The 22,568-nt window shown below is 36.1% G+C and overlaps 1 protein-coding gene across 4 annotated transcripts in view; it reads right to left on the bottom strand.

Moving 5' to 3' along the window:
- Positions 1–22,568, bottom strand: part of LOC123548927 (ATP-dependent DNA helicase Q4-like) — a 361,389-nt gene that overhangs the window by 310,216 nt on the left and 28,605 nt on the right. For 3 of the 4 annotated variants that reach the window (XM_045336581.2, XM_045336583.2, XM_045336582.2), the window contains exon 15: positions 21,611–22,036. The exons of the other annotated variant lie outside the window; for it this stretch is intronic. In XM_045336581.2, the coding sequence (XP_045192516.2) occupies positions 21,611–22,036 (426 nt within the window). The remainder of the gene's footprint in view (positions 1–21,610; positions 22,037–22,568) is intronic. 4 annotated transcript variants of the gene reach the window in all.

Genomic DNA, 22,568 nt, shown 5'->3' with positions numbered 1-22,568 from the left:
TCGTGAGTTATTGTCTGGAAACCATGAAAACCATGGACTGACAGACAGACCGACCAACAAGCTCATTCCTATATACCCCTCATTTGTGGGGGTATAAAAATAGATATCTGTAAAATAAACTAGATCTATCACTAAAGGTGACGAATGTACCCTCCACATGCACTGACATAGTACATTGCAATTTGACGCACACAGGATTGCATAATTTTGTGGATTGTATGTATATAGGCTGTATGTATACAGTATAGTAACAAAAAGCAAAGTCCCATAACTCCGCAAAATATTTATCTAAAAGAACGTAACATGCACCATGCACAACTAGGGTTGGTACTGATCACTTGTGTGAAGTTTCATTAAATTGTGTGCAAGGGTTTGGAAGATTAAGCGCGCACAAGACTGTATATGCAGACTGTATGTACATAGTATGTTAACAAGAAACAAAGTCCCATAATTCTGCAATTTTTGTCGTTGAAAGAACCTAACATGGCCCATGCACAACTAAAGTTGTTACTGATCACTTGTGTGAAGTTTCATTAAATTGTATCAAGTGAATGTCATGGGGATGAGGAGAGATGGTGCGCATTGTGTCAAGTGGATGAGGAAAGATGGTGTGCACAAGATTGTGTCTATGTATACAGTATAGTAACAAAAAAACAGAGTCCCGTAACTCTGCAAATTTTTTTTTCTGAAAGAACCTAGCATGCCCCATGCACAACTACTGTTGTTACTGATCACTTGTGTGAAGTTTCATTAAATTGTATCAAGTGGATGAGGAGAGATGGTGCGCGCAAGATTGTGTCTATGTTTATAGTATAGTAACAAAAAACAAAGTCCCATAATTCTGCAATTTTTTTTTCTGAAAGAACCTAGCAGACTGTATGTACATAGTATGTTAACAAGAAACAAAGTCCCATAATTCTGCAATTTTTGTCGTTGAAAGAACCTAACATGGCCCATGCACAACTAAAGTTGTTACTGATCACTTGTGTGAAGTTTCATTAAATTGTATCAAGTGAATGTCATGGGGATGAGGAGAGATGGTGCGCATTGTGTCAAGTGGATGAGGAAAGATGGTGTGCACAAGATTGTGTCTATGAATATAGTATAGTAACAAAAAACGAAGTCCCATAACTCTGCAAGTTTTTTTTCTGAAAGAACCTAACATGCCCTATGCACAACTACTGTTGTTACTGATCACTTGTGTGAAGTTTCATTAAATTGTGTCAAGGGGATGAGGAGAGATGGTGCGCACAAGATCGTGTCTATGGACAGACAGACAGACAGACTGATGGACGGATGGACAGACAGACAGACAACCTGAAACCAGTATACCCCTCCTTACAACTTTGTTGTCAGGGGGTACAATAAATATGCTCTCTATACAGAGTTCACAGGTTAAATAATGTTCAGTCTAAAGTAGACTGTGACCTTATGACCCTAAAAACAATACAGGTAATTAAATGAACACAAAAAAAATCTTCAACTGATAAGTGTGATCTTGACCTTTGAACTAGGGGTTCATTTCTTGCAAGCAACAAATCAACTACATTTATGTGAACTCATGGGTCTATGACCTTTGGTTCAACAAGAGCTCATAGAACACGAAATGCCCTCATTGATGCATTCAGTAATTGCACAAGAAACAGAAATTATTTGCTCACTGTAAACAGAAGTTCTACTGTTCTGGTTCAATGTGACCTTGACCTTTGACATACTGACCTTAAAATCAACATGGGTCATTTGCTGGTCATGATCAACCTCCCTATTAAGTTTTGTGATCCTACGCCCAAGCATTCTCAAGTTAACGCCCGGTAAGGGTTTAACTGTTACGTGTCAATGTGACCTTGGCCTTTGGCCTAGTGACCTCAAAATCTAAAGGGGTCATCTACTGGTCATGACCAATCTCCCTATCAAGTTTCGTGATCTAGGCCAAAGCATTCTTATGTAATCATCTGGAAATAGTTAAACTGTACCAGGTCACTGTAACGTTGACCTTTGACCTACTTATCTCAAAATCAATAGGAGTCATCTGCTGGCCACGATTAATCTCTCTATCAACTTTCATGATCCTTGGCCCAAGCGTTCCTGAGTTATTGTCTGGAAACCATTTAACTGTTCCTGGCCAATATGACCATGAACTTGGACCTAATGACCTCAAAATCAATAGGGGTCATCTACTGGTCACAAGCAACCTCCCTATCAATTTTCTTGATCCTGGGCACAAGCAATTTGAGTTATTGTCCGGAAACCCGTTTTACTGTTCCTGGTCACTATGACCTTGACCTTTGATCTACTGATCTCAAAATCAATAGGGGTCATCTGCTGGTCATGACCAAATTCCCAATCAATTTTAATGATCCTAGGCTCAAGCATTCTTGATATATCATCCAGAAACGTTAAACTGTTCCGGGGCACTGTAACCTTGACCTTTGACATACTGATCTCAAAATCAATAGGGGTCATCTGCTGTGATGACCAACCTCCCTATCAACTTTCATGATCCTAGGTCCAAGCGTTCTAGAGTTATCATCTGGAAACAGATTGTTCTACATACCGACAGACTGACTAACCGACCTACTGACCGACATCTGCAAAACAATATACCCTTCCTTCTTCGAAGGGGGCATAATATAATATCTATCTATCTATCTATCTATCTGTATATGGTGTATTTTTTTGCCAAGTTAATTCAATATCCATCCCAGCATGGCAAAGTTGACAGTCAGAAAAGAATAGGATGGACTCACAGACTGTGACTCTCTTGTCCTCAAAACTGGTTTTCCACCAATAACGGTAACATACTGACGTATTGTAAGACCACTTTACAACAGTAACATATTCTATAACGTTATTTTCATGGAACTTTGTTAATCATGTTGTGGCTGACAGTTACATCAAAATGAAATTACTTTACGGTCTGGTTATCAAACCCTGTCAAGAAAATAATACAAAACAACTTTCCACAACACATCAGTCTAGTGAGTACAAATATTGGGCAGTCAAAATGTAACCAAACAAAAGCTGTCTGTTGACAGCCCGCTCAACTATTCTAAGAATTGATAGAAGTATTACCAGAGATTTTCAGACAAAAAAGAAACTAAGGTAAGACACACAATGTACCTGTATTTGTTGGTTTGGATAAGTCTTGCACTATATGGCAATGTGTGACCACGATGGTAACCAAGTGTTCAAAGTTCAAAGCTCAGTGTTGAAAAACATAAAAATCTTTCACTGGTTGACGGAGAAAACTGAAATTTCTCACTGGAGGATAACTGTTAAACTCTGCTGAGTTTACTGCCTAAACAGTTACTCAAGAGCCAAATATTTCTATCCCCATCTTCAGCCAATGATAGATTCTTTTTCTTACATACTATAGTATTGACTCAACAGGATAAATAATAATATACAAATCATTATTTGAGCCGCGCCATGAGAAAACCAACACAGTGGCTCTGCGACCAGCATGGATCCAGACCAGCCTATGCATCCATCTATTGCAAGCCTATTGCAAGTAGAGAAACCATTAGTGAACAGTATGGATCCTGACCAGAATGCGCGGATGCGCAGGCTGGTCTGGATCCATGCTGGTCGCAAAGCCACTGTTGGTTTTCACATGGCGTGGCTCATTTCAGTAAGTACGTAGCATATGAATTTACACATTCATTCATTAATTATATCACGACAATCCTGTCTAGTTTGCAAGATTGCTTTAACTTGACTAAGACAATATCCTATCCAATTACACACTAGGAGACATTCTTGTTTATCAAAATTCTATCAGAACAGGCGCTGAGAAAAACTCATTTCAGCCAATGATGCCTGCAATGTTTACATTACGCGAATCATTTACAGAAGATTACATTTTTTAACGGTAATAATGAAAGTGGAGCAAAATCAATCCATCAGAGCATCCTAACGAACAGTTAACCATCATTTCGAAAAATGATCAAGTTCTCTTTTCAGGTGTCTTTACCAAATTTCTGACTATAGACATGAACCAAACTCGATTGCTCATTACTTATCGTAAAAACTTCTTTTGAGAACCATCAAAGTCAGATATAAAAGTCATTGCAAAATTAATTCTCCACAATTCCTAATTGCAAATTAACTCAGGTCATGTCAATATAACATGTGATGTTATTACACTTCTGGAAGTACTTGACAGTCCATTATCTATGTTGAGAAGGACCATCATAATTACTAACAGAAGCCTAAGTTTTTAGTCAATAAAATATCTGCTCAAATAATAATTAACAGTTCAAGATAAGTCTGTCTGTTTTGCTGCATTTCAAGTCATTTTCAGAAGTTAAATAATTTTATTTTTGGCAGATATATTATTATGTGTCAGTGTATGTATGTAGGTAAAATATATGTGGATACAAAATTTCGTAGCTTACAAAACAATCTCTTGAAAATTGTGATACTCTAGTATTAACTACATACATCTTGGTTAAAATTCAAAGGTTTTCTAGTAACCACTATGACCTTGACCAGTTCAACCTAATGACAAACAAAACAGGAGTGGTCACCTGCTGACCACAGGCATTTAGAAGAAGTTAAAATGCTAAAATCCCCAGCTTTTTTTGTTTTCTAGTGATCTGGAGGCCAGTGCCTTTACCTTTTGGCCTACTGAATAAGGTTGTTGTCTTCAAAGCACTTTCCCCTTGCAACAGTGTGTTCCAAAAACTTGTATTGGTTGTAATATTCTTTCATGTGAGTAAGCCATCCAGCTGACTTGTCAAAGGTCAGTGGCTCGACCAAGGTGGCCATCCATACATACAGCAATGCCTTGAACTCCAAGCACTCTTCAGCTTTCTATTAGAAACTAAATAGTCCAATGACAGATTGACTGACATGTGCAAAACAATATATCATTTCAATCTACAAATGTGACCTCACAAATTCTGTAAAACTAGAAGGGAACTATTTGTAAAACACAAGGAGGAGGAGATAATAAACTGAACAAGAGCTGTCGGTAAGACAACCAATACTCGACTATTCGAACTGTTGTCCCAGAAGCAGGAATATTACCCGAAATGTTAAAATATCTGTAGAGTTTCAATCCAGTACCTGCATTAGTTTTAGAGATAGTAACTTGCATGCAAAACTTTAAACAGAAGTTTTAAGTTCAAAAGGGGACAAAATTTGGCCAAAATGCATGTCAGAGTGGACTTGATGCTATAACCTAGTTTTATAACCCCGAAGACACATCAAGTTTCAATTCAATATCTGCATTTGATTTGGAGTAACTTGCATGAAAAAATTTAACCAGGATTTTTTTAAGTCCAAAAGTTATGGGACTTGATGCTATCAACTCGTTTTATAACTCCGAAGACACAATGTCATGTGAAGTTTCAATTCAATATCAGTATTAGTTTTCGAGATAGAAACTTGCATGTAAAACTTTAACCAGGATTTTCTAAGTCCAAAAGTGGGCATATTTGCCCAAAATACATGTCAGAGTTATGGGACTTGACCCAGTGAGGTTGGTAACTGACCTTGAAAAAGAGAACAAGAGCTGTCAGTTGACAGCATGCTCGACTATTCTAAGTGCTTGATAGTATAATATAAGCTATGAGTATACTTTAACATTACAATAAGCATATTCTAAGTAGAAAAGGGGCCATAACTCAGTCAAAATGCTTGATAGAGTTGCCTCCTCCTTTTTACAGACTGGGGTCATGATGGTAAACAAGTATGCAAAATATCAAAGCAATAACTCAATGGACTTTGAAAATATTTGGGGTGGTACGCAAACTTTAACATTACAATAAGCATATTCTAAGTAGAAAAGGGGCCATAATTCAGTCAAAATGCTTGATAGAGTTGCCTCCTCCTTTTTACAGACTGGGGTCATGATGGTAAACAAGTATGCAAAATATCAAAGCTATAACTCAATGGACTTTGAAAATATTTGGGGTGGTACGCAAACTTTAACATTACAATAAGCATATTCTAAGTAGAAAAGGGGCCATAATTCAGTCAAAATGCTTGATAGAGTTGCCTCCTCCTTTTTACAGACTGGGGTCATGATGGTAAACAAGTATGCAAAATATCAAAGCTATAACTCAATGGACTTTGAAAATATTTGGGGTGGTTCGCAAACTTTAACATTACAATAAGCATATTCTAAGTCGAAAAGGGGTCAAAATGCTTGACAGAGTTGCCTCCTCCTTTTTACAGACTAGGGTCATGATGGTAAACAAGTATGCAAAATATGAAAGCAATATCTCAATGGATTTTGAAAATATTTGGGGTGGTGACGCTAACACTAACGCTCACGCCGACACCGGGGCGAGCAGGATAGCTCCCCTATTTTTCGAATAGTCGAGCTAAACATTATGTACTTGCATGCAAAACTTTAACAAAGGTATGACGCTGATCCAGACGCCAGGGTGAGTAGACTAGCTAGAATATTCTTCGAATAGAGCAATGCAAATCAAAGTTAGTTTATTAATTCCTTTAGATGACAGATACATAAATGTTAAATCATTTTTTCTGTCTGGCAATACAATTCTCTCCAGAAACAATACAAAAAAAACTACACAAAATGAATTTAGCATTCTGTAAAATTTCCTCAAAACATCAGTCTGGTGGGTACAAATGTCACCAAGTCACAGGTTAATTTAAAATGACTTGTTGCTGTCCTGCTGCAGATCCAGTACATTTATAGTCCTTAATCTTAGTTTATATTCTTCACATAGGCAGCTGGAAATGTCAATTAGATTAGTGGCAAATAATTGCTTTCCCAGTTGTGTCCAAGATATGTCCAAGATTCAATCAAAATACATCATCACCAAGGAGAATGCACCTGCCTGTCTAGCAATTCTATTTATATACTTCATCTAGATTTATGGTAAAGGCAATATTTTTGCATACTACATTTTGGCAAAATTAATTTAAAAGATTATCTAACCTATCAGTATTCTAAAAACTTTCAATTAGTTGTGAAAAATTCTCCTGACTTGATCAGCAGCAAATCCCAAACAAGAAAAATATAAACAACATAGAAGATTGTGTATGAAGATACCCAGCATTGCAACTAACTGGTTTTGATTAGTTTAACCGTTACCCTGCTAAATTTCTATAATGAACTTGTCCATCTTTCAATCTGGACAGTACCATTAACTGTTAAAAGGGGTGTTTGCCAAAAAGATACTGACTGAATAGTGAACAGTGCAGATCATGATCAGACTGCATAGATGTGCAGGCTGATCATGACCTACACTGGTCACAAAGGCAGAATCGTGTCCAGTATGATAAGGGATAAAGACACCCAGTCTGGCAACTAACTTGTTTGTTTAGATTGGTTTAAAGTCACACTGATGCAATTAAGGTCATACCATGAATTTTCAGCTATAAATCCCAGGCAGTAACTTATATCATTTCAGGCGTTATCAGGCACCTGTGAAATGTAGAACCACTTAGTCTTATAGGCTGATTTAGCCAGGTTCAGGTTCACAGCTATGAGGGGCAAGAATCAGTGATTTTAACCACCCAGTCATTCAGTGTTGCAAGTTAATGCTAAACCAGATTTAACAAGAGTGCCCCTCATAGCAAATTATTTTTAGCTTTTAAAATACTCTACTTACCAAGAAGACTAGTTGTCAATTTTCTCAATTTCTACAAATTCAAGGGCTATAGCTCCATAGCAACAAAGACTGTCTGGCTGGTTACCAAATTTGGCCAAGAAAATATGCCCATAAACATTCTCAGTTAGGTCAACATTAGATAAGAACTGCTTAAGTTATTAAGTGAACACGTCAATTTTCCTAATTTTATGTAACTCAAGGAATATACCTAAAGAGTGACCAGGATTATTCAGTTGATTTACAAACTTAATAATATAACACTGGATAAGAACTACTTATTTTTTTGCAATTTCCAGTAATGCAAGCATCATTATAAACTCAAGATTCACTGTGACAATCCAGATTGTTATCAAACTTGGTGGAAATATTATGCCCATAAACACTGTGACTAAGTTTGGTGAACACAGCAGTAGAACTGCTCAAGTTAGAGAGCGAACAACTTTTGTGCAAGTCACCTGACGCAGACATTCCCATAATACGTCTGTTTTCACACACATATAAAAGAGACATTAGTTAACAACATGCTCATCGGTGAAAAAAAGCTTTCAACTTTATGTAGCAATACTCTCGTACTGGCTTCACTTCCAACACCCTCATACTGGCTTACCTTCCAACACCCTCATACTGGCTTCCCTTCCAATAGCTTCATACTGGCTTCCCTTCCAAAACTCTCATACTGGCTTATATTCCAACACTTTCAAACTGGCTTCAACACTCCCATACTGGCTTCCCTTTCAATACTCTTTTACTGGCTTCCCTTCTGATACTCTCATACTGGCCCCCCTTCCAAAACTCTCATACTGGCTTCTCTTACAACACTCTCATACTAGCTTCCCTTCCAATACTCTCATTCCAACTTCCCTTCCAACACTCTCGTACTGGCTTCACTTACAACACTCTAATATTGGCTTCCCTTCCAATACTCTCATTCCAACTTCTCTTCCAATACTCTCATACTGACTTCCCTTCCAACACTCTCATACTGGCTTCCCTTCTAATACTCTCATTCCGACTTCCCTTCCAATACTTACATACTGGCTTCCCTTCCAATACTCTCATACTGGCTTCCCTTCCAATACTCTCATTCCCACTTCCCTTCCAACACTCTCATACTGGCTTCCCTTCCAATACTCTCATACTGGCTACCCTTCCAACACTCAAAATAGCTTCCCTTCCAATACTCTCATTCCGACTTCCCTTCCAATACTCTCATACTTGTTTCCCTTCCAACACTCTCATACTGGCTTCCCTTCCAACACTCTCATACTGGTTTTCCTTCCAACACTCTCATACTGGCTTCTTTTCCAATACTCTCATACTGGCTTCCCTTCCCTTCTAATACTCTCATACTGGCTTCCCTTCCAACACTCTCATACTAGCTTCCCTTCTTATACTCTCATACTGGCTTCTTTTCCAATACTCTCATACTGGCTTCTCTTTCCTTCTAATACTCTCATACTGGTTTCTTTTCCAATACTCTCATACTGGCTTCCCTTCCCTTCTAATACTCTCATACTGGCTTCCCTTCCCTTCTAATACTCTCATACTGGCTTCCCTTCTAATACTCTCATTCCGACTTCCCTTCCAATACTCTCATACTGGCTTCCCTTCCAATACCCTCATATTGGCTTCCCTTTTAACACTCTTATACTGGCTTCCCTTCCAACACTCCCATACTGGTTTCTCTTCCAACACTCATACTGGCTTCCCTTCAAACACTCCCATACTGGTTTCTCTTCCAATACTCAAATATTGGCTTCCCTTCCAATACTCTCATGCTACCTTTCCAATACTCTCATACTGGCTTCCCTTCCAATGCTTCCCTAGGAGGCATTCTTGCAGTTACTTACTTTATCAACATTCCATCATGACAGGAGATAAAACATACAACTGAGAAAAACTCATTTCAGACAATGGTGCTGCAAGATATACTTTACATGGATCATTTATAGAAAATAACATTTATTAATCTTAAGAACCAAATAATGAAAGTGGGAAAAAATCAAATCAATCTGAATTTCAAGCCCAAATGTAGCATTAATTGAGGATTGAATGTTATTCGTGCATTTATACTAGGTAAACCAAATTGGGACTTATGGCAAATACATAAATCAGGCTACCAACTTTCGGATAATTTGGCAGAATTAAGTCCAAATGTGCATTATATAAGGAATAACATTCAATCTTTCTATATACATTTTAACTTCATCTTGCATGCTGTATTCTCAAATTGCAACAAAAAAAAATAAAGTAAAACAATGTTTTTTCTTTAAAGCACTGTTTTATTATTATAGTACATTCATTCATAAATTACAGCATGTGAGTCATCTTATACCCCAGGCTGTAAGACAAGCATTTCCAGCAAAGGCAAAAACATAAGAAAATCCTGTCCGACATGCAAGAATGAATGTTCTTTTTGAAAATAATTTCTGTTTGTAGATTTTCAGATTTTTTTTATAACACCATTCAGTTTAAAATATGTTTTTTTGTGAATGACATCAAATAGCATGTTCAATCTTGCAGATAATGTCAACCTTTTATGGCTGAACCAATTTTTATTTATATGAAAATAATCTCTTTTTTTTCTATGAAAATACATAGTGAATATAAATATTCAAATTTAACTTTTAAAATTATGCTCAAAAGCCTTCGATCTTTACAGCTTCTGACTGCAGCTATGAAAGTAGCTTGAGGGCTATATTTCCTAAGAACTTGCCAACTGAGACATAAAAGTCACTGCAAATTTCAACAACTCTTAATTGCATATAATCTCATGTCATGTCAATGTAACATGTGATGTTCTTAGTTATGGAAACACTTGTCTATCCATTAGTTGTATAAAAGAGGACAATTACTGACAGTTTTTCTGTATATAAATGTGAAGCATTTCGTCAATAAAATACTTGCATTTGTTGTTTTCATTACCTTAGAAACTTGTGTATAATGAGCATATTTTTACCCCTAGAGTCACACCATATGGTAGGTGCATATTATTTGCTATTTTCTTACTTCAAAACAAGACTATTTAAGACAGTCTGCCATTTCAGTAAAGGGAAACTACTCTACCAAGATTGCCAATATGTTCCATAATACAGGGTGTACAATAAAAACTGTGACCTAAGTACAAATGTCAAGAAACATTCTTATACATGGAACAAGTATAAATATAAACTTAATTTACAACAATCTATCAATTTCTTTTTAACTTCAATTTGTAATCAGAGTGGCCTCCCCTGTTTTTCAATAAAACCCTTTTGGTATGAAGGAAGTAATTCGCCAGATTGTAAAGAGGAATGTCTGCGATGATTTTAAGTTATGCTATATGCTTCAAAAGTTGTGTCGGTAAAATGAAAGTAGGTATTTTCTGATGTCTTCCTACGCAATATTAGTGTTTTCATCCTGTGTCTCAGTCACGTAACCATGGTTTCATTGCATTATAGTCAACCCCATAATTTTTTGGTATATTTGGATCGCCTAAAGACAGACCTTCAAGACAAGGGTAGTCTTGCAAGAAGTGAAAGGCTAGAAATGCCGATTAAAAGCCTGAGAATGTTCAAACACTTATCTCATTTCTGAGGAAGCCATCTTGAAAACGATATTGGTTTAAAACACAGGAAATGACATCATAGTCATTATGACATCATTTCCTGTAATGATGTGCCACCTACTGTAAAATATATTTGATACACAGGGAAGCTATTTCTGTCTTAGGACTTAAAATTTTGTTAATTACTGATTCTCATAAAAACAGAAGATATCTACAGACCAAAGACAATCATTTAAAGAAGTTTGGCACCTAAAGGCTCAACGGTTCTTCTTTTATTAACCAGAATATAAATAGCCAACTGATAAACTAATATACAACTGTGACTAGCATCAGCAAAACCATAAACCATAGTGAATTTCACAACACCCATGCTGCACTTTATTTGCAAAACCAGCAAGGAAAGGTAATAATTTTGAAATTATTCCCAAGATGAAAGATACATCAATATAAAATTATTTTTTAATGTCTGACTGTCAAGAAAACAATACAAAACCAATTGAGCTTATCACAGATTTCTTAATTTCTACATCACAGCAGTCTGGTGGGAACAAATCTCAAGAAAGTCAAAGTGACTTTGGTACTGTCCTGCTGCAGATCCAGTGTTTTATAGTCATTAATCTTAAATTTATTTTCTTCACGTCTACAGTTGAATATGTAAACTGAATTAGTGGATATAAATGCATTCCCTTTCGTGTCTTAGGTATGTCTAAGAAATCATCACTTAACAAAATGCACCTGCTCTGTCTGGCAATTCTATTTGAGCCGCGCCATGAGGAAACCAACGTAAGTATGGATCCAGACCAGCCTGCGCATTCGCGCAGTCTGGTCAGGATCCATGCTGTTCGCTAATGGTTTCTATAATTGGCTATAAGGCTTTGAAAGCGAACAGCATGGATCCTGACCAGACTGCTCAGATGCGCAGGCTGGTCTGGATCCATGCTGGTCGCAAAGCCACTATGTTGGTTTTCTCATGGCGTGGCTCATATAATTATGGTAAAGTAAGTACTTGTGCAAGCTAACTTTGGACAAAATTAACAAAATTGATTAATTAAATTAGGAATGCTCTAACCATTAATTCCTGACATGAAACTTCTTACCGGATGGAAGAGTGCGCATAACACTGGACACCAGAAGTGTGTGCATAAAACTGGACACCAGAAGAGTGTGCATAACACTGGACACCATAAATGTGTGCATAACACTGGACACCAGAAGAGTGTGCATAACACTGGACACCAAAAGAATGACACCTGAAAGTGTGTATAAATCTGGACACCAGAAGAGTGTGAATAACACCAGCAAAGTTTGAGTTACACAGACTGTGAAAATTTCCTGTTTATTTTGTTTGGTTGCATGTCACTGTTGTATGGTGACTTCTAACCTTTCTATGGCATAGAAAGTCCCCCATTCTCATCCAAATATTATTTCAGGCACAGTCTGCTGCCATGGTGAAACCAAAACCAAACTGGCTAGTTTTGTGCATATCATATGGAAGAATTCTTAGCCGAAGCTGGGATTTGAATTCACACAGGTCAGGGGAAAGGGATATTCAAGGATATGACTTTTACTGGACAGCTGAGTCCCCATGTACCATTTCTGATTTTAAAAGGCAAATAAATTCATTTTCAACTGGATTGTACACAACCTTGAAGCCGATTCACTCTTACCTCTACTTCACTGCAAAATACTACTAACAATTCTAGGGAGACATTCGAATAAATAGTTTCACATCTATCCACACAGAATCAACATTAACAAATAAACTAGAATGTGTCTGTAGGACACAGGGTGTGCATCCCCCCCCAACTGGTACATCTGTCACAAATAAGGTGAAATAATTCAAATGTTTGCAGTCTTAATGGGGTATAGCCTCAAAAAAAATATGAAAAAGGATTCATTATTTTATACCATATCCTTTTTGAGCTATGAGCATCACAAACAAAAAATCCACTACTTTGGCTATTTCATGGACCATAACTCTGTAATAAATGCTAAAATTCTCTAAAAGAATACCAAGTCTGCAAGGTCACATTATGATAAAGACTCAAGCAAGGTTTCATGAATTTACATTAAATATTTTCTGAGTGAGGCACATAATTAGGTGAAAATGTGCATTTTTTGACTATTTCAGGGGCCATAACTCTAAAAATAGGGGGCGGACTCAGATGAAAAATAGTAGGTGCACAAGTTCATATCATGATAAAGACTCATGCAAGGTTTCATCAATTTATATCAAACACTTTCTGAGCTAGAGGTGTCACAAGGTGAAAATGTGCATTTTTGACTACTTCAGGGGCCATAACTTTAGAAATAGGGTGCAGATCCAGGTTGAAAATAGGAGATGTGCAAGTTCATATCATGATTAAGACTCATGCAAGGTTTCATGAATCTCTATCAAATACTTTTTGAGCTAGGCGTGTCACAATGTGAAAATGTGCATTTTTGACTATTTCCGGGGCCATAACTCTAAAAATAGGGGGCGGAGCCAGATGAAAAATAGTAGGTGCGTAAGTTCATATCATGATAAAGACTCATGCAAGGTTTCATCAATTTATATCAAATACTTTTTGAGCTAGGCATGTCACAAGGTGAAAATGTGCATTTTTAGTTCATATCATGATATAGACTCATGCAAGGTTTCATCAATTTATATCAAATACTTTTGAGCTAGGCGTGTCACAAGGTGAAAATGAGCATTTTTGACTACTTCAGGGGCCATAACTCTAAAATTTGGGGGCGGAGCCAGAAGAAAAATAGGAGGTGCGTAAGTTCATATCATGATAAAGACTCGTGCAAGGTTTCATCAATTTATATCAAATACTTTTTGAGCTAGGCGTGTCACATGGTGAAAATGTGCATTTTTGACTATTTCAGGGGCCATAACTCTAAAAATAGGGGATGGAGCCAGACGAAAAATAGAAGGTGCGCAAGTTCATATCATGATAAAGACTCATGCAAGGTTTCATCAATTTATATCAAATACTTTTTGAGCTAGGCGTGTCACAAGGTGAAAATGTGCATTTTTGACTATTTCAGGGGCCATAAATCTAAAAATAGGGGATGAAGCCAGACGAAAAATAGAAGGTGCGCAAGTTCATATCATGATAAAGACTCATGCAAGGTTTCATCAATTTATATCGAACACTTTTTGAGCTAGGCATGTCACAAGGTGAAAATGTGCATTTTTGACTATTTCAGGGGCCATAACTCTAAAATTAGGGGGAGGAGCCAGACGAAAAATAGAAGGTGTGCAAGTTCATATCATGATAAAGACTCATGCAAGGTTTCATCAATTTATATCAAATACTTTCTGAGCTAGGGGTGTCACAAGGTGAAAATGTGCATTTTTTGACTATTTCAGGGGCCATTACTCTAAAAATAGGGCGCGAATCCAGATTAAAAATAGGAGATGTGCAAGTTCATATCATGATTAAGACTCATGCAAGGTTTCATGAATCTATATCAAATACTTTTTGAGGTAGGCATGTCACAAGGTGAAAATGTGCATTCTTTACTATTTCAGGGGCCATAACTCTAAAAATAGGGGGCGGAGCCAGATGAAAAATAGTAGGTGCGTAAGTTCATATCATGATAAAGACTCATGCAAGGTTTCATCAATTTATATTAAATACTTTTGAGCTAGGCATGTCACAAGGTGAAAATGTGCATTTTTGACTATTTCAGGGGCCGTAACTTTAAAGATAGGGGGCAGAGCTTGAAGAAAAATTAAAAAAACGCAAGTTCATATCATGATATAGACTCGTGCAAGGTTTCATCAATTTATATCAAATACTTTTTGAGCTAGGCATGTCACAAGGTGAAAATGAGCATTTTTGACTATTTCAGGGGCCATAACTCTAAAATTTGGGGGCGGAGCCAGATGAAAAATAGTAGGTGCATAAGTTCATATCATGATTAAGACTCATGCAAGGTTTCATAAATTTATATCTAATACTTTTTGAGCTAGGCGTGTCACAAGGTGAAAATGTGCATTTTTGACTATTTCAGGGGCCATAACTCTAAAAATAGGGGATGGAGCCAGACGAAAAATAGAAGCTGCCCCAGTTCATATCATGATAAAGACTCATGCAAGGTTTCATCAATTTATATCAAACACTTTTGAGTTAGGCGTGTCACAAGGTGAAAATGTGCATTTTTGACTATTTCAGGGGCCATAACTCTAAAATTAGGGGGAGGAGCCAGAGAAAAAATAGAAGGTGCGCATGTTCATATCATGATAAAGACTCATGCAAGGTTTCATCAATTTATATCAAATACTTTTTGAGCTAGGCGCGTCACAAACTTCGGACGGACGCACGGACGGAAGCACGGATGGACGGACAAGAGCAAATCTATATGCCCCCACCACTCATGGGGGGGCACAACAAGTGAGAAAAACCCATTCTGTCCAATGATGCCTTCAAGGTTTACATTACATGGGTCACTGATAGATACGATTTACAAATGAAGAGCAAAATCCTTAATAACCAACAAATGGAAGTTTGAAAAAGTCAATCAAACATTATTTCAGTTTGGATACCAAGCCTAATTTATGCATTAATTTTACTTCACATAATATTTAAAGTTTGTTTTGGGTTTAATTCTGTTTTTCAACAGTATTTCAGTTATGTAATGGCTGGAGGTTAACCTAACCTACCCAATGTTCTTTCACTCTGTACCAGTACAAACCTGTTCTACACTAAAACAGCCAACTTCCCCACATGAATTTGAGGTGCAAGTCAAATGATTTCAGACACAAAGTCTTTAATCACATTGTCGTGGAGAACATACGCCTCGTCCAAGGATCGAACTCACGGCCCTGCAATCTGTAGATCTGCGCTCTCCCTACTGAGCTAAGCGGGCGGGCTCACATAATACTTAAAATAAGAAAAAATAAGTTTCAAAGTTATATTCCTTTAAACAATAGCTATATGTACTTGCATGCAAAACTTTAACCAGGATTTTCTAAGTCCAAAAGGGGGCATAAATTTGGCCAAAATGCATGTCAGAATTTTGGGACTTGATGCTATCACCTAAATTTTTAACCACAAAGACATTAGTGAAGTTTCAAACTGATATATGTATTAGTTTTGGAGATAGTAACTTCCACGCAAAACTTTAACCAGGATTTTCTAAGTCTTATTATACCCAACTTACTTAACCCTTAGCCTGCTAAATTTCTAAAATGGACTGTTCCGTCATTCAGTTTGGGCAAAACCATTTATTATTCGAAGGGGTGTTCACTGAAAATTTACTAACTGAATAGCGAACAGTGCAGACCATGACATCCGTGCAGGCTGATCTTGGTCTGCACTGGTCGCAAAGGCAAAACCAATTGCCGCCAGCAGGCTAAGGGTTAAGATAACATTACTTTGCATCTCTCAGAAGTGGATGGTCATTCTCCACTGAAGTTTCAAATTCGCAACAGTTACTACATTATACTGTATGATACTGTACAAAAACTACATACATATATTATTTCTTATTCAAGTAAGTCAAACAAGGCATTTAAATACCAGGGCTAGAATTTAACTTTTTTTGCATTCGCACTTTGCACTTTGCAACATATTTCAACTCACAAAATATCAAGTTTACTCACAAATATGATCAAATATTACTTACAGAAATTGCAGATACATGATAACCTGTTTATCTTTTATTTTTCCTTTTTTCTTTTTTTCTGGCCAATAATTTCAATAACTTGCCGAGGCATATTAAATTGGACTGTGTATCAAAATATGTAGATAAAATATTGCCATATCATTAAAATTAGCACACCAGTCTACCCTTTGCACATACTGTGTCAATCAATGCATACTTTATAAAAATGTCATCTATAGGAGAGATCGTGTTTGTATACAAATCCGTTGTATATTCTATTTTTAGAACTGATAAGACAAAGACCGGGTGGGCAGACGCCGAGTGTCCATGTTTTTCTGTTAACATTGAGTTTTTCTAATGGCTTAAACTTTCTTAAAACACAAATGACATCAATAATTTTTTGATCAATGGAAAGGATATAAAACAAGCAATTTATTGATAACTTTTCATTTTCATTTCGAAATAAAATCGAAATAAATTATGAACGCTTAACTTAGTGTTTTTTCTAAAAGTTTGGAGCATCGCTACGCCACTATTAAAATCATATGTCATTTTAAACGGTTTTTCATTTTCAAAAGTTATTTGATTATAAAAATATGAAAATCGTAAGCATTTCAAAACTTTTTGAATTTTTAAAATCCAAAAATGAACGAAAAAGTTATCAGAAATTAAAAATTCCGATCCTTTACACAAACGATGTAAAAATATTTATTTTGCCAACCACCAGATAAACAGGTGTTGATGCGTGACATCAGGGCGATCTCTCCTATTGATGCTTATTTACAGCAGATCAAAAATGAAAGTTGAAGAAATGAAAACCACCTTCATGTCCATTTAATTTTTTGCACTAGCAATATTTGTAAGTGTGTGAAAAAAAACTACTCGCATTTTTCACTTCGCAAGTAATAAGTTCGGGCCCTGAATACTGCAACTTTGTTGTAGTCTTTATATAGTCTCTTACATAAAGAAGATGAAAATTTCAGGAATATTCAACTTTCTTGCAAATTAATTCTTTTATACCTCATGCTGGCATAGTCACATTTTATCCAATAATAATGAACACATACTTATTTGACATTTATAAATTACCAGACTATTTTAATAGGGGTTTTAACAGAAGTCTAAGAAAATATTGCGAAAAATAAAAGAGTAGGACTAAATTATTCCCATTAAACACAGAAATATCATCATTAGATACTAAATATCTCCATAAACTGTCTGAGATATAGATGACACAGATATATTTACATTGTATCTTGTGAAAGCGAATGTTATCACAGCTCTTAAGATGTGACATTATGTCATAACAAGAGCTGTCCGTAAGACAGCCAAGCTCGACTATTGGAAATATTGTCCCAGAAGCAGGAAAACATTACCCAAAAAGGTTAAATATCAAAAGAATCAAAACGAGGCATAATTTGACCAAAATGCATATCAGTTATGCTACTTGCTGCTATCAACTAGTTTTATAACCCCGAAGGCACATGTGAAGTTTCAATTCAATATCTGCATTAGTTTTGGAGATAGAAACTCGCATGTAAAACTTTAACCAGAATTTTCAAAGTCCAAAAGGGGGCATAATTTGCCCAAAATACATGCTAGAGTTATGGGACTTGACTAGTGAGGTTGGTTATTGATCTAGAAAAAAAAAAAGTTTCAAATCTATATGCCTTTTGAATTGCTGTATGTACTTGCACGCAAAACTTTAACCAGGATTTTCTAAGTCCAAAAAGGGGAATAATTTGCTTAAAATACATGTAAGAGTTATGGGACTTGATCAGTGAGGTTAGTAATTGATCTAGAAAAGAAAAAATAAGTTTCAAATCTATATGCCCTTAGAAATAGCTGTATTACTTGCACGCAAAACTTTAACCAGAATTTGCTAAGTCCAAAAGGGGGCATAATTTGGCCAAAATGAAGGTCAGAGTTATGGGACTTGTGCTATCAATAGTTTTATAACCCCGAAGAAACAATGTGAAGTTTCAAATCAATATCTGCATTAGTTTTGGAGATAGTAACTTGCATGTAAAACTTTAACCAAAATTTTCTAAGTCCAAAAGGGGGCATAATTTGCTCAAAATACATGTCAGAGTTATGGGACTTGACCCAGTGAGGTTGGTTAATTAATCTAGAAAAAAAAAATTAAGTTTCAAATCTATATGCCTTTTAGAAATAGCTGTATGTACTTGCACGCAAAACTTTAACCAGAATTTTCTAAGTCCAAAAGGGGGCATAATTTGGCCAAAATGAAGGTCAGAGTTATGGGACTTGTTGCTATCAACTAGTTTTATAACCTTGAAGACACATGTGAAGTTTCAAATCAATATCTGCATTAGTTTTGGAGATAGTAACTTGCATGTAAAACTTTAACCAAAATTTTCCAAGTCCAAAAGGGGGCATAATTTGCTCAAAATACATGTCAGAGTTATGGGACTTGACCCAGAGAGGTTGGTAATTGACCTAGAAAAAGAAAAAATAAGTTTCAAAGCTATATGCCTTTAATTGATGGCTGTATGTACTTGCATGCAAAAACTTAACCAAGGTGTGACGCCGACGCCGACGCCAGGGTGTGTAGAATAGCTAGACTATTTTTCGAATAGTCGAGCTAAAAACAAATAACAAAGAATAAGTCTGTAAAGCACAGAATAAACAGTCGTGTTATTTCTTGAGTGACAATATCTACGAAATGCAATTTTGCAAAATCACTGTAATTCCCTTGGCAAGTTTGAACAGATCGCTTTTGGGACATCGATATCTTAACCCTTAACATGCTAAATTTCTGTAATAAACTGGTCCATCTTCCAATTTGGACAGTACCATTAACTGTTAAAAGGGGTGCTTACCAAAAAGGTACTGGCTGAAGAGCAAACAGTGCAGATCATGATCAGACTTCATGGATGTGCATGCTGATCATAATCTACACTGGTCGCAAAGGCAGAACTAATCATGTCCAGCATAGTAAGGGTTAAAATAATTATGGTATAACCAACAAGAGGACAAAATGGGCTTCTATCGCTCAACTGAGACGTCCCGTGACCAAGTTTGATCAAGTACATCAAGTGGTTCATTTAAAGTTATTTAATGTTTCATTCTACTTTTATGGTGCCCGTGGTAGCCCCTAAAAGCAGCCAAGCGGAAACATTTAAACAAATTTGAGAGAGGTCTTCAGGGCTTTTTCTAGGGTTTAGTCGGAAAAAAGTCCCTTGTCAAATTGGGAATATTTTACACGGTAAATTGTCAACATAGGAAAAACATGTATCAACAAATAAACTATAAATTGTGAACTTTAATATATTTAACTATATTAGTTCCAAGTTCTACTGGTAGACATTCTAATAAATTACAAATTTTAAGTTTCCCCTTGTGAAAATTATTGAATTTATTTTTCATGATTTTTTTCTAATTTGCTGATTCTTGACAGAATACTCTTCATTTATGGTGTTTAAACTTTTGTTTACACTTTATAAGTTTTCTCAATCAGATTACCAAAATATGTGACTTTTAGTTTTAATGGTGTAAGAACTACCTGTCAACATGTTTTCAATAAATGTTAATGTATTTATGTGTTTTAAAAGGTTTTTACTTAAAAAACATACAATACTCTGGCATAATTGTACATTTTGCTGTGGTGCACACAGCCATGTTACTAAAAATAGTAACGGGTTGGTTTTTCTAGCAATAGGTGATTTCATCGGCAAACAAAACTTACTTCACAAGAATTTTCTTTGTATAATCAAAACTTCATTTTCTATTGGTAATTTTTTCTTTGGATTGGTAATTTTTTGCCTCAAATTGGGAAAAGTGGAGCCTATTTGGCACCAAGAATGGGGCCGATATTCCGCCCTGTGGGACTGCTGGAAAACCCCCAGATCTTTAAAAGTATGTTACAAATCAAGTTTGGTGATGACCATTCAAGTAGTTCATGAGAAGTGTTTCAAATATTTTTTTTTCTTTTGTTTCAAGCTGTTGGTACCCCTAAAAACAAAACTGAAAGAGGACCTTACAAGGCTGTGTGGTAACATTCTGTCATGTGGAACATGAGAAAAAGTTGCATAAATGTTTTCTTTTTCATAGTACCGGCAGCTTGCAAGTTTATGTAACTTGTGGACAATTGACACCAGAATATACACCTATTTCACTTATAGCTCACACTGAACCTTTCATTCAGGTGAGCTAAAAATATACAATTATTTCAGGAATATTCAGCGAACAGCAAAAACTTTTGCTCTAGGCTGTAGGGTACAACTCTGAGCTGTTGCCAAAGGCTGACAGTATGTCCAGATATAAACAAACTTTGCTTCACTTCTCTGCCTACAGTGCATTGTGTAGGGCAAAAGTTAAAACTGTGACTATAACTAGGGACTGATAAATCTTTCCTTAAACAGTCAGAAACTAAGGAATTCCCTTTTACATGGAGCATTATATAACGATAAACATAGATACACAAATGAACTTGTTACCAATATTAAAACAATCATTTGTGAGAAATTCCAAATTTGTGATGCATACAGGAGATATTTACATACTACTTTATTTTGTATATAACAGCAATGTAAAATTAATACCGCCATATAAATCAAACCTGATCAAACTATCATAAAGAATATGAATAACAACCTTATAAACCATTTCATTACTGTAATTAATTACATAAATAACTGAAACCTGTAAGTTAATTTCATAAATAACTAACAAACTGTAAGTTAATCTCATAAATAACAAATATGTGCCTAATCTGACATCAAAAACAGATGCTTCTATATTAAGTTTACCTTTAAACAGGTAACTAAAACAAGAAATTCATATATCATGTTTAATGCACATCTGTATAACACATTTCTTGTTGAAAGATCTTATCTCTATCACTTACCTCTGGATCAAGGAACACATGACATTCTGCTCTCTCTCCATCACGACCGGCACGACCTATTTCCTGCACATAGCTCTCGAAGCTTTTCGGCATGTTGTAATGGATTACCCCCCTTACATCAGACTTGTCCAGCCCCATTCCAAATGCTACTGTTGCCACGACAACCCGTAACTTGCCAGCCATAAACGCATTTTGGACTCGTTTTCTCTGTGCGGCAGTTAAACCGGCATGATAACTTTCTGCGTCCCACTCCAATTTCGGCCGTTTGCCACGACCTTTACTGACAAGCTTCTCTGCAGGTGCCCCCGTATTCATACACGTTCTTATGATTGTTGCTACTTTGTCAGTCTGGTCGCGCCGTGTACAGTATATAATGATTGAGTCCAAATTTCCGAACCTCTCACCCTTCAGCAGACCAATCAAAGCCTAAACATTATATCAAAGCAAAAATATTTTATCAAAGCCTAGATCTCATATTAAAAAGCTTATATCATATCAAAAAGTCAAAATATTATATCAAAACCCTTAAATATCATATCAAAAAGCCTAAATATCATATCAATGCATGAACATCATAAACAAACATGAAACAGGTATTCAAGATTTAAATACCATTTTTTTAAGTGCTGAAATGAATAAAGATTTGAAAATACGCTGCAGATTGTAAATAGTTTTTGAGATTCTATATTGCCGACATGAAGATCTATAATCATCTCATTCACAATCCATGTATTTACATGCGCTGTGAAATCATTTAATTTCATGGTACTGACCAAAACAATTATTCCAACAGGCTAGGACTGCATGGATTTTAACTATTTAATTATTCCAAAGGGCTAGGACTGCATGGATTTTAACTGTTTAATTATTCCAAAGGGCTAGGACTGCATGGATTTTAACTGTTTAATTATTCCAAAGGGCTAGGACTGCATGGATTGTAACTTAAACAATTATTCCA

This window comes from Mercenaria mercenaria, chromosome 6, assembly GCF_021730395.1.
Source record: "Mercenaria mercenaria strain notata chromosome 6, MADL_Memer_1, whole genome shotgun sequence".
Taxonomy (NCBI): Eukaryota; Metazoa; Mollusca; class Bivalvia; order Venerida; family Veneridae; genus Mercenaria; species Mercenaria mercenaria.
Note: the sequence above shows the minus strand (reverse complement) of the source record. Positions and strands in the feature narration are given on the sequence as shown.